The 12,913-nt window shown below is 36.5% G+C and overlaps 1 protein-coding gene and 1 long non-coding RNA gene across 2 annotated transcripts; one reads left to right on the forward strand and one right to left on the reverse strand.

The window, feature by feature from the left end:
* The first annotated feature begins 284 nt into the window (after positions 1-284).
* Positions 285-5,634, forward strand: LOC110655596 (S-adenosyl-L-methionine-dependent tRNA 4-demethylwyosine synthase). The gene is made up of 8 exons (XM_021811988.2): positions 285-1,346; positions 1,517-1,632; positions 2,100-2,275; positions 3,082-3,272; positions 3,388-3,474; positions 4,883-5,040; positions 5,115-5,325; positions 5,412-5,634. The coding sequence occupies exons 1-8, from the start codon at positions 474-476 to the stop codon at positions 5,550-5,552; spliced, it is 1,953 nt and encodes a 650-aa protein (XP_021667680.2). The 5' UTR covers positions 285-473; the 3' UTR covers positions 5,553-5,634.
* A 3,895-nt stretch (positions 5,635-9,529) lies between these two features.
* On the reverse strand, positions 9,530-10,651 carry LOC131171056 (uncharacterized). The gene is made up of 2 exons (XR_009141804.1): positions 10,281-10,651; positions 9,530-9,749 (listed from the first exon to the last, which is right to left on the reverse strand). It is a non-coding gene; the product is annotated as an uncharacterized LOC131171056 (long non-coding RNA).
* Positions 10,652-12,913: the final 2,262 nt, after the last annotated feature.

Consider the following 12,913-nt stretch of genomic DNA (forward strand, 5'->3'; position numbering starts at 1 on the left):
TAAATATATTAGGTAGAGAATATTAAAAAATAATTTAAATTAAATTTAATAAATTTTAATTATAAAAATATTAAAATTATAAATAATTTTTTTAATTTTTTTAATAATATTTAAAATAATATTATTATTCAGAGAAATAATTCCACCTTTAGTAGGCACTTACTATAAAAACTGCAAGACAAGACCAGAGGGGTTCTCCCGCTGGTTGCCGAAGTCTGGATAGAGATCGTGGGCCTTGAGCCTTGCCCATTTAAGACACTAACAGCCCTGATTTCTCGAGTTCGGGCCATTGCTTACCGTTGGAACTTAAAAACTTGCGAGCACAACACTTTCACCTTCTTCCTCTTCCGTGACGCAGACTCGCTCTTGTTTCTTCGACGATGAACGCAGCTCTCTACATTCTCTCTTTAACCCCTGCAATATTTCAGTCACTCTCTCTACAAAGCCCATAGACTTATAAGAAAATCCCAACCATGTCCCTGTCCTCCACCTACGCTCGCTTAACTCTCCTAGCTCTCCTCTCAGCCTCCACCTTCTACTGCTTCTACAAATCTCGCCGTCTCAAACTCCTGAAAATCTCCCTAAACCCTAAAGATAATCTCAATGCTAATCCTATTAGCTCTTCTAATAAAGGCAAGCTCTTCTTCATCTCTCAAACAGGGACCTCCAAAACCCTAGCGCAGCGCCTCCACAATCTCTTCAAGTTAAACGATCTCTTATTTGACCTCATCGATATCAAAGACTATGAGCCTGAGGACCTTTCCAAAGAGACGGTGGTAATAATTATCGCTTCCACTTGGGAAGATGGAAAACCGCCTTCAAACGCCAGTTTCTTCGCGAATTGGCTCGCTGACAGTGCTGATGATTTTCGAGTCGGTTCTTTGTTGCTTTCTAAGTGCAAATTCGCAGTTTTTGGAGTTGGAAGCACAGCTTACGGCGGCACTTTCAATGCCGTGGCTAAAGATTTTTCGAGGCGATTGAGGGAATTGGGCGCCAACGAGATTGTTGAGGTTGGGAAGGGTGACGTGGATGGTGGTGAACTGGATGGGATTTTTGACCAATGGAGTGGGAAGGTGCTTAGGATTTTGAAGGGAGGTAGCATGCAGAATGGACTGGTTTTTAGTAATGGATGTACCGGTGGTGAGAGCGATAACGAGAACATTGAAGATGGGTTTGAAAGTGAAGATGACGAGAATGGTGATGTGGAGTCGGGGATCGTCGACCTTGAGGATATTGCGGGTAAAGGGCCTTCAAGGAGATCTAATACAGTGGCTGAAGTTAACGGGAAAGCGAATGGCCAAAAAGAAATGGTGACTCCAGTGATCAGGGCCAACTTAGAAAAGCAGGCATGGCTATTGCAATCCTCTTGCTTCCCGTGTATTTATTTATTTATTTAGTTATTGGTACAAAAGCTCTGTCAAATGTAGTTGAGGATGTTGCTGACTTAGGTGTCTTTTTCTGTGGTTACTTTTAAAAAAAATAAATGAAAAATTAATTAGCTATTCTGAATTTGCAGGGATACAAGATTATTGGTTCACACAGTGGTGTTAAGATTTGTCGATGGACCAAATCACAACTTAGAGGGCGAGGAGGTTGCTACAAGCACTCATTTTATGGAATAGAAAGTCACAGGTGATTGTAGCTTCATGATTCTTTCATTAGGCCTTGGTGTCTGCTTTAGTGTTGTTATTAGGATCTTAGATTATCTATGTGTCTGTTAACTCCACTATTTTCGGAGAAGTTCTGGTCCTTAAAAAATTCTCTAGCTGAAATATGACGCTTCTTTTTCCAATTTTGAAATTTCTACCTGCTTTTTCCTCATGAAACTTGAATTTTATAGTGAATCTAGTGAAGGAATGGAGAAAAGGGGGAAAATCAATTCTAAAAAAGGGTGAATAAATAACAAAAAGGTGAATGCAGTATTGCAGTCTAATTAATTACGCTTGAGTCAAGCTTCTTATGTTCATAAGCATTTTGGTAGTCATGTTTAGTGTTGTGTGTTTTGGTTTGATTATGTTATGTTTATATATTTTTAATTTGAAACTTATTTCATTTTGCCTCGTCTAGAAGTCTAAATTGTCCAAACTTTATTGAAACAGGTGCATGGAGGCAACTCCAAGTTTGGCTTGTGCCAACAAATGCGTTTTTTGTTGGAGGCATCACACAAATCCTGTGGGAAAGAACTGGCAGTGGAAGATGGATGATCCCCTAGAAATTGTGAATTCTGCCATAGATCAGCATACAAAGATGATTAAGCAAATGAAAGGGGTTCCAGGTAACTTATGTTATTTTTTTGTTGATTTGGATGAATATTTAGGAATTATGAGGTTGGTCCTAAATATACTAGCATATTTCCGAGGATTTAACCCAAAATCGTTTAGAATGGAGAAAGAAAATTCATATAGCCGACCCCAAATTTTTGGGATAAAGGCTTAATTGAATTGAGTTGAGTTGAGTTGAGTTGAGTTGAGTGTGTGTGTGTGTGTGTGTGTATATATATATATATATCCTTCTTTTGTTATTATGATATCATTTTTTTTTTTCAATCTGAGTGATCAATGTCACTCATTGTGAATCAAACCATCCCACAGTAATAGACTCATCTAAGCTGTAGACCTGGGGTTGAGCCAAATATTTGCTTCCTGAACTGTTGAGCCATGGCAATTTAGTGCCTAGTTTAACTGAAATATGACAATAATGGTCTTCTCCTTATTAAGTCAAAGTTTTCTGGCTGACCATCTTAGCATACTTTGATATTTATGGCTCATAACTTGCTATATGTTTGCCTCTTTGTCTACAGACTGATATGACAGTCATGCATTCCAATATATGCTACACGTGAACTCTTCATGATTCTTAAATAATATTGGCCATTGTGAAACTTCTTACATAAGCCTTGAACAACTTGGTTATCCAATTAAAGAGTTATTTTTATTTTGAAATTCTTGGGTCCATCATATATTAAATTATTGATTTTCTCTAGAATTGTTCTGTGGGCACGGAATTTTATCACATTCATGGGTGTTTGGTTTGCAGTACTTTCACATCCACTACATTGACTACAGAATTCCGTTCCTGCAGGTGTTACACAGGAACGATTGACTGAAGGACTCTCTCCAAGGCATTGTGCTCTGTCACTTGTTGGTGAACCTATCATGTATCCAGAGATTAATAAACTTGTTGATGAGCTCCACCGAAGGCAGATATCAACTTTTCTGGTGACAAATGCGCAGTTCCCCGAAAAGATAAAAATGCTAAAGCCTGTCACCCAGGTCTGTAGGATTTCATTTAATTCTTTGCTGAAGAAGAATCTGGCTTGTGGCATCACAAGCTCCTTGTATCTTGCTTATGGACACCAAACCTATTTGATTTCTTTGATACATGCAGTTATATGTCAGTGTGGATGCTGCAACAAAGGATAGCTTGAAGGCAATTGATAGGCCTCTATTTGGGGACTTTTGGGAGCGCTTTATTGTAAGTTATTTGTTGCACCTTCTACAGGGAACTAATAAGTCATGTTCCTTGTCTAGTATGAATAGATTGAAGATTTACTTCCATCGTTATTAAAGGAGCACCTTAGGCTCAAGGCTCACTTGGCTCGAACCCTAGTGCCTTATGCGCCTATGCATGCGCCTTTGTTCTAGGCACAAGGTTCTAGAAAGATATTCCTTTTTTATTTCCACTTTTAGTATGCACTTCCATTGGCAAAAAGGACCACCACTTAAACTTTATATTTGTTGATCTATAATAATCTTATATTGACGCACTAGGAAATTTAACCCAAAATCGCTTAGAATGGAGAAAGAGAATCTATATAGCCGACTCCAAATTCTTGGGATAAAGGCTTAGTTGAGTTGAGTTAAGTATTGTTGGTGATAACTAATCATCAAAATCTCATCAAACCAACACACCAAGATCACAAACCTCCCATATTTCCATTTTCAATGCTACCACTCCATTATTATATATATATATATATATATATATATATATATATATATATATATATATATATATATTAAAATGTTACATTTACATCTATTTTAAGATATATGTCAAGGGAAAAAAGGAAAAGCATCGCATTTATTTGACTTTTATGGATTTTTTAAGTTTTTTTTACTTTTGAGCCTCACCTCACTCAGGCGTGCGCCTGTGCTTTGTGCCTTGTGCTTAGGCTCCAGGAAATGGTTCCCTGGCGTTTGATAGGATAGGGCTAAAATTTAACCTTTTATGCTGCCCAATAATAGGATTTAAAGCTCTCTGTATCTAGGGTTTTTGTTTGGTAAAAAAGACCAAATAAGATCTTGTACTTTCAGTCAACGGTCAAATAAACCAAAAATTAAGTTTTAAACCAAATAAGTCATTATACTTTCTAATTAAGCTTTCATCTAATAAAATATTATTTTTCTGCTAATAATTTTTTTTATTAATTTTTAAATATTAAAAATTATTTATTATTTTTAATTAAAATAAATTTAAAAAAAGATATTAAAGAACATGATGAACAAAAATTATTTAATATTAAAATTACTAATATTTTATTATTACAAAAAAGAGAATATAATATTTTATTTTATTTTTGGCCAGAAAAGGGGTCAATTTTGCCATAATTAGAAAGTTCTGTATTTCTATTTGGAAACTTAATTTTAGACTTATTTAGCCGTCAACTAAAAATATAGGGAATTCCTTTTTGTTGGACACAAAAGTATCTTTGTGGAGTTGACCCATCAAGTCACGGTTCTAAGACTTCCAGTACTATTTACTTTCTATGAATGCATGTTAGTAGTTTTTGTTATAACGGCTAATTTTCTTTTCCTATTTTTCCTACATGATATAACTTTAGCCATTCCAGTGTTTTTTCATTTTCTGAAAATGCCTCCAGGATTCGTTGAAATCTCTAAAGGAGAAACAGCAGCGGACTGTTTATCGCTTGACACTGGTGAAAGGTTGGAATACAGAGGATGTAGATGCTTATTTTAACCTCTTTAAAATTGGACAGCCTGATTTTATCGAAATTAAAGGCGTTACATATTGTGGATCGTAAGTTATTTTCTTCTATGAAGTTTCTATTGTCTATTAAAGCTGGATTTAAATGACATTTTCCTCTCATATAGGTCTGCTACATCAAAGTTGACAATGGAGAATGTGCCCTGGCATTCTGATGTCAAAGCTTTCTCAGAGGCCTTAGCTCTGAAAAGCAAAGGAGAATATGAGGTTGCTTGTGAGCACGTCCACTCATGTTGTGTCCTCTTGGCAAAAACTGAGAAGTTCAAGGTCAATGGCCAATGGTTTACATGGATAGACTATGAAAGTTTCCATGATCTGGTCAGTATATGGACAACTTTTTTGATGAAGTACCTTTTTTCAGAAAGATTACATAGCAAATAATAACGTTTCTCAAGAAAATGCAGGTTGCTTCTGGAAAACCTTTCAATAGCATGGATTACATGGCTGCCACACCATCCTGGGCAGTTTATGGAGCACAAGAGGGTGGATTTGATCCAGATCAGTCTCGATACAGGAAGGAGCGACATCATAGGTCAAGCCACTGACCAACCAGGTAAAAGTTTTGAATCAGGATCAAGTTGTCTTGACTTTTTCATTTTCCCTTTTTTCTCTGTTTTTTTTTTTTGGGTTGGGGGGGTGGGGTTGTGGGGGTTGGGGGTTATTGATTCTTAGCATATTGTATACCTGTAAAACAGTTTTGCATTACATGGCTATAAGCCTATAGAGGCAAAAATGAAAGTGTGTTGGCATTGTATTCTAGGTTTTCGTTCATTGAAAGAGAAAGTTGAGTATCTTACAATGACTCACGAGCAAAAGGCTGTAGTTGTATATTTCGTTAGAGATCCAATTATTTGGTAGCCCAACTTAAGAAACTTGCATAACCTGAGTATGCTTTTGGTGCGGCAAAATTGTTGCATTGGATAGTTTATGACATTCATAACAACTCTCTTTCTTCTCTCTCATAACATTCTCTAATATTTTTAGGTGAAGTAAATGGCCTATACTGTTTTGCTTGTTTTCTCTTTGACCTACTGGAATTTTTTTTTTTTTTTTTTGGGAAAGAGAAGGGGGGGGGGGGGGGTGGTGGGGGGGGGTTGGAGAGAGAGAGGAGAGGGAGGGGTGTTGGGTTGTAAAGAAACCATCACATTGTTGGATTAGATGATAACGAATGTATGAGGGTGACCAACAACTTTCGAGGATGCATCAATTCTCTAAATCAATAATTTCATCAAATAATTAAAAGGCCTAACTTTAGGCCCTATTTCATCGAAAGTAGAAGGGAATGGTACTTTTAGTTCCATAATTTTCTTTCCATCATCAAATAACTAGGAGAGAATTCTCTCCCCTGTAGTTAGCAACTGATTTACTTACCTGATTTCATTATCCAATTGTTCAGCTCGTACAAATTTTTTTTCCCTCTTCTCTGCATTCATTACTTACAACCATTCAAATAGGGCCTGATACATAATTTAGCCCTCGAGCATTGTGGAATAGGTCCAGTGCACTCTTGGATCTTTTATTTTGAGCTATTACACCCGTGACTTTTTATTTTTTGGCATAAATGCACCCTTTAATAAATAATTGAATACATTATCAAGTTTAATCCATTATAAAGTGAAAAGAAAAAGGATATATCAAGTAATATATTTAATCAATTTTTCATCATTGAATTTAAAAATGACTATTGGTTACAAAAATAAAATTATAAAGTCGGGTGTAATGGGTCAAAATAAAAGTTCAGGGGTGCACTAGACGCCAAATTATGTATTTAACCATTCAAATAGTGTTTTTCCAATCTGTGTTTCCTTCTCATCCATATCAACAGAGCAGGGGGTGAAAGCTAATCAATTTGAATATCTGATCTCTCACCATCCGTCCCCTTCTCGATTCTTTTCCTTATCCTCAGTCCCTCCGTGCCTCACTCATTACCCGCCGCTCGCCATCACCTTTCGGCCTCCAGAACTTCCCATTCGCCTATTTCACTTGTTAGTTATCCCCATTCCCCGCTGCCTCACTAGACCTTGCATAAGCCGTCGTTATAGCTCTCAAGGCAACCTTGCATCAGCTGTCGTGTTAAAGCTCTCAATATAATGTCACCAATCCTCTCTTGATCTGAGCAATCTGACTCTGCATCTGCATCAGTTGCTTGTCGCGATTACTACTGGCTTCAGCTTGTGTTCCAGTTCTCGTTTCTCTCACTTGGTTCTTAATTAGGGTTTTGAAAGTTGGACGACGGATTTGTAACTTTATTTGACAAAATTTAATGCAAATAGGATGCAATCGGTTTAGGAAATAAAGTTCATTTGGGAAATGGATTGTTGTAAATGGTAGCCGGAATTTTTGTTCTATGTTAATTATTTCCTAATTTAGATTAACGAGTTTGATATTTTCTCTTCGATAATTCAGAAGTAGATTTGAAAAAGAAAATGCTTAAGTTTACCTTTCTATATATATATATTTTCCCTTCCCAATTTGGTTGATTTGAAAAAGGAAGTGAAAATCATGGCATGTTTGGGCTTAATTCTACCTGTCTCTCCAATTCGGTGCATATGAATTTGAACTTATGTCAATTCTACGGTTCTGCAAGAATGAGAAGAGAGGTTTTTTCCAAAAAAAAAAAAAAAAAAAAGGGAAAAAAGAAGAAGAGAAATAGTCTAAAATCAAAACAAACCAAATTAATCGAATTATTTCAATTTAGTTTAATTCAATTCCCTCACAAAAATAGGTTTGATTGTACTTGTACTTTTAATCAATTCAATTAATTTGATTTTCAGAATTTTTAAATCAAATTAAACTCAGTGATAGTTGCCCAAAGTAGGCCTTTTCTACCGCTCCATAAGTTCCGCAATGTGACTTTGCACCATTTCTGGAATTCCTTTTTCTTTTTTTTTTTCTAGCAATTGTTGGTACAATCGCAAGGAGCATAACTATTTACCTAGGGGACTCAGTGCACGCTGTACCCATTTCAGCAACTTTTTTTTTTTTTTCAGCATTTATTGTATCTATATCTAAAAATGGTACCGTTTTATTAAGGAGCATTTATTTTTTTCAAGCTTTGATTGTATCTATATCTAAAAAAACCTTTTAAAAAGATGCAAAATGCTGCGCAGTCGCGGTGCAATATGAACCGATCAATGCAGGTCCCGGATGCCTTATCTGGTGGGACCTACGTCAATTAATGGTCAAGATTGCAGACTCGCGTCACCTGCGACTATGCTTAGCAGACCTCTTAAAAGGGCAAATTATCGTGTCCTCTGGCAACGTCACTCGCATTGAATCCATTCTTCTTACATAATGGTTGGACCCGCTCCAATTTGAGTAGACTAATACACCAGCCAAAACTGGGCAATAATTCCTCAAATTATGCTATGACTGGGTAAGTTTACTGTGTAAGACCGTTGGATTGCCAAAATAATCGGTAACATATGAATGTTTGTGGATATTTTCTCAGTACCTTACCATGTCCTGTTTATTTATTGAAACCGGAGGACTATTTTTGTGTATTTTTTATTATCTAGTGGAGACTGGAGTTTCCAAATCCTCTTCACTTTCTAAACCCTTGATGTAAAATGGCAGGAGCTCTATTTTCCTTGTCAAAGTGGCCCCGACGCCAGTGAGATTTTGTCTGTTTTGTAATTTGTATACTGTGACTCGGCACCATCACATCCACATTATTAATATGACCATCGGGGATGTAGTACTTCTATACCAAATGCCGTATAGTGTGAAGGTAAGTTAGGCCTTTCCCCATTTATAATTGCTTCTATCTATTAAATTATTGTTCACTCGCAAGCTTATCTTTGCCTTCATGCGGATTCTCATGCCTATCTTGTACCCTATGATTATGCCTTGTAGATAATCAAAGTCTTGTCCTTGTTTTTTTATTCAGTAGGATCAAATTTCAAACAGTTTTTATTTGTAGAGATTTATTCTACTTGCATAGTTTCTATGCAATTTTTGTTTTCCAAGCTGGTCATCGCTTTTTGCCAATGTAGGTTGTCGTTTTAATCAAATAGAAAGGATCAAATGGGTGATAAGTTTCTACATTGTAGAGAGAAACTGGTTTGAATTGTAGCAATAAGTGGATGAATGGAAATTATAGAAACTATTTATTTCTATTAGGTTCAAAGCGAAAGGTAAACTTGCCTTCCATCATTAATTTTATGATCCAGACATGACCTGGTATTATATATAAAAAAAAAAATCACATGCAAAAGTAAAAATAAATAAGAACGAATTTAATAAATTTTAAATTAAATATTTATGTTAAATGTCACGACCCAACCTATGGGCCGGATCAAAGACTGTGACTGGCCAAATTTAAAGCCCCGAGGCCCGTAGTAGTTTTAACTGCTCTTTACTCAACTCTAAGGCCCATTTGGGCCCAATTTCAAGAAAACAAGCGGACAGAGTCCCATTATAAATGGACTTTCCAACGGGGAGTTTTTGACTCACCCGACCTGTAAACACAATAATACTCAATTGGGGAGCTCAGCTCACCCTCCACATACTCATAGCATCATAAAAGAAATAGGAGCTCAGCTCCCTCATCCAATCCATCAAACAGACATAGAATATTAAGTTTACAGGTCCAACATGATAATAATATTACAGACCAAATTCAAATAATTACTGCTAACACATGCGGAAATTCTAGGAGTAAATAAAATTACACAAATATTGATAAACAACCTGCGAAGTAGAAAAGCAGGTTAACCCAGAATAAAATATCCTCCTGTGGCCTGTAAAAATTTTTGAACAGGAGTGAGCGTTCGACTCAGAGAGTAAAATATCAATTTTAACCATAATCTCTATAACTATCTAAAACTAATGCAACCTGTGGAATGAAATGCAACATCAGCAATAAATTCACATCATAGCATCAAAAAGGTAATTTGGAGCACTCACGCACCCTGTAGCATCAATCATAATATATGGGAGCTGATCCCCTATACAACTCTCTTAAATCCAACCTGGTGCTAGCGAAGAACTCAGCTCGGACTTCCACTTAATAACCAAATCGAGGGTCCCAGCGAAGAACTCAAGCCGTGACTACCCGTCCTATCCATAGTCCACACCACATCACACGCATGCCAACGCACGCACACTGCTCCAAATTACCGCAACAACATTCATGACACTTTAACAGTTATCAATGCAACATAAATCGTGCCTAGAGTTTAACTACATAATTATATACATATAAGTGATGCATGGGCATGCTGAACATATAATAATATCGAAATTACAATTAAAATTAATATTTTACTCACAAACTTGACGACAATCACTGTGGCGGCTGGGCGGAGGAAGAAGGCTGTCCCGGCTCACCTGACAATTTTATTACAATCATTTAATAAATTTGACTCAATACAAACAAAGAAAAAGACAAATACGTCCTAAGTCGTGCCGAAAATCCGGCAGAGTCTCCCCTATACCTAGGACCTACCCAACCTGCAAAAGGGCTCAAAACACACTTCTATATTCACAATCCATATGTCAACAACTCAATCACATCACACAGCCCCTCCTGGGCCCACCAATTCAATCATCCATCACAACATGTAAAATTTCAATTTAGTCCCTATAATTGACCATTTTTGCAAAAGCTTCCCAAATAAGCTCTAAAAATTCTAAAACTTTGCCCCGCGGTCCTTAGCAATATTATTAAGCTATTGCAAAAAGAATCATAATTTTCTAAGCTACCACGAATATTTTATGGATTTTTAATCCTATTTAAGCACTAGAAAATTACAAAAAAGTAAGGTTCGGGTTTACCTTTGCCAATTCCAACTTCGGGATCGTGCTCGGGACGTCTGACAATGGGGGGCTAGCCAAAACCTCGGTCCAATTCGGAGACTTTTTCGGTAACGGGTCTGTCTGGTCGAAATTTCGCAGACCCGGTCAACTGTTGAATTTCCGCGAATCGAGGATACCTACACGAAGCCCATAAAACGGGGATTAGTACATAAATTTTTCAGAATTTTCTAAGCTCATTAAATGCTCGGAAAAACACTGCGAAGTTTCGTGGGACCCACCGAAAAACGGTGTCATAAAAATTTGAAATTTATGTCGCCGCGAAGCTCTCGAAAAGTGGAGCGTGCTGGTACCCTCGGTTTTCTCGTGGGATTCACGATTTTCGAGAAATCTAGCCCAAAAGTCGAAATGGGCTAAAATCTTCCCGAGGAAAAATCGAACAAACCGCTCTATGGATTTCGGCGTTCTTGGTGTCTATGGAAAGCTCTCGCTGAGTAGATGATTTTAGACGCAAGACCCGGTCCAATTGGTGGCCGGATCGGCCGGATTTTGGCCGGAGAAGCCGAAACGCCGTGCGCGCGAGGAAGGGGATTCGCGCGCGGTTTCTGGCCGTTCTGGGCGACGGCCGGCTGGCTGGGGTGGCAGGGTGGCAGCGCCGGTCGGCTGGGGTGACAGGGGGAGGTGGCTGGCCGGCGGCAGGGGAGGGAGGAGAGAGAAAAGAGAGAGAGAAGGAAGAGGGAACGTCGCGCGCGGGAGGAAGAAAAAGAGAAGAAGACCGGTTTGATTCGATCGGTTCGATCCGGTCCGGTTCGATTCTGTCGGTTCGATTCAGAATACAAAATTTTGAATTTTTACTCTGCCTCGGGACCGAAAACGAGGTCCAAAAATTCCAAAAAAATTATAGAAAACTCAGAAAAATACGTAGACTCCAAATATATTTTTAGTTTTGCCACGTGGTCTTTAAATTAATTTTTAAAGTTCATCAAAGTTTATATTTTCGGAAAATCGAACCCGATTTTAAAAATCCAAAAAATATCAAAAAATTTCTAAAATTTAAATAAAATTAAAATACCAAAAATGCTCATAAAATTTAAAATTTTGGGTGTTACATTAAATTTATATAGAATTAATTAAGCAGAGCATAATAAACACGTATAATATTCAATGCAAAATAAATAATTTAAATTTTTTTACTATTTTGAAATTCGCTATTAAAACATGCTAAACCTATTCTAAAATGATGTTTCACTTGATGATAGCCCTAATGGTAAACACTCTCTCATCAGTCAGCAAGCTTTAAATATTTTTAACTTTTATTTTTAATAATAATAAATTAAATATTTACATTAATTATATTTATTTTTTTACTATATTGAGAAAAAAAAAGTAATCGGATAAAAATGACAGTGAAGCGCCATGCGTCAACAGGGGGTAAAAGATAATCAAGAAAGAAATGAATAAAAGTTGAAGTTGGTTCTGTTAGGACTGAAGCGCGTGGTAGCGGAGGAGAAGCATCAAAGGAAAATGACTTTCCCTTACAACACAAGTGGTTAAGAAGATTCTGTGTTGAGATTTAGGTCTTCAAACAAAACAAAAATGCTAATTAAGCATTTAAAATAATTATTGGCAAGTGTTATATTAAATTAAATTTAAAATATTTTTGAGTTTAAATTTTAATTAAAATAAAATAAAATAAATACAAGCCTTTTAAAATGCAGACTCTAGTAGACAACGCAATCCGATAGCATTTTTGTCTAGAAGCAGAAATTTTTAGAGGTGGCCCACCTGGCCACCAAACCTTTTAGGTGGGTCCCTATTACAAATACGGATGGGTCCTACCTGGATTAGAGCGTGAGGCCCAGCGCCCTTAACTGCAATCTTTTCTTCCGCATTGAATTTGAAAACTTTGTGAAGTGGGTTTGTACTCAGTCGTCCTTCGGTGTATCTCAATTTCCCATCAATAAATATGTTGTTTTCTTTTTTGACTTTTTTTATTATTATTACTCTCAATATACTTACACACTTTATATTAAATTTATTCTTCTTATTATAAGAAAATTTTATATTTTTATAAAAGATAAAATATTATTTTTATATACTTTAAATTTTATTTTATAAAAAATTATTAAATACTTTCGAATATATATAT

Source organism: Hevea brasiliensis, chromosome 12 (genome assembly GCF_030052815.1).
Source record: "Hevea brasiliensis isolate MT/VB/25A 57/8 chromosome 12, ASM3005281v1, whole genome shotgun sequence".
Classification (NCBI taxonomy): Eukaryota; Viridiplantae; Streptophyta; class Magnoliopsida; order Malpighiales; family Euphorbiaceae; genus Hevea; species Hevea brasiliensis.

Coding starts and splice junctions, on each gene's coding strand:
- LOC110655596 (XM_021811988.2), top strand. CDS start 474: ATGTCCCTGTCCTCCACCTACGCTCGCTTAACTCTCCTAGCTCTCCTC. Junction 3,273..3,387: donor TGCTAAAGCCTGTCACCCAG/GTCTGTAGGATT, acceptor TGATACATGCAG/TTATATGTCAGTGTGGATGC. Junction 5,326..5,411: donor ATGAAAGTTTCCATGATCTG/GTCAGTATATGG, acceptor AAGAAAATGCAG/GTTGCTTCTGGAAAACCTTT.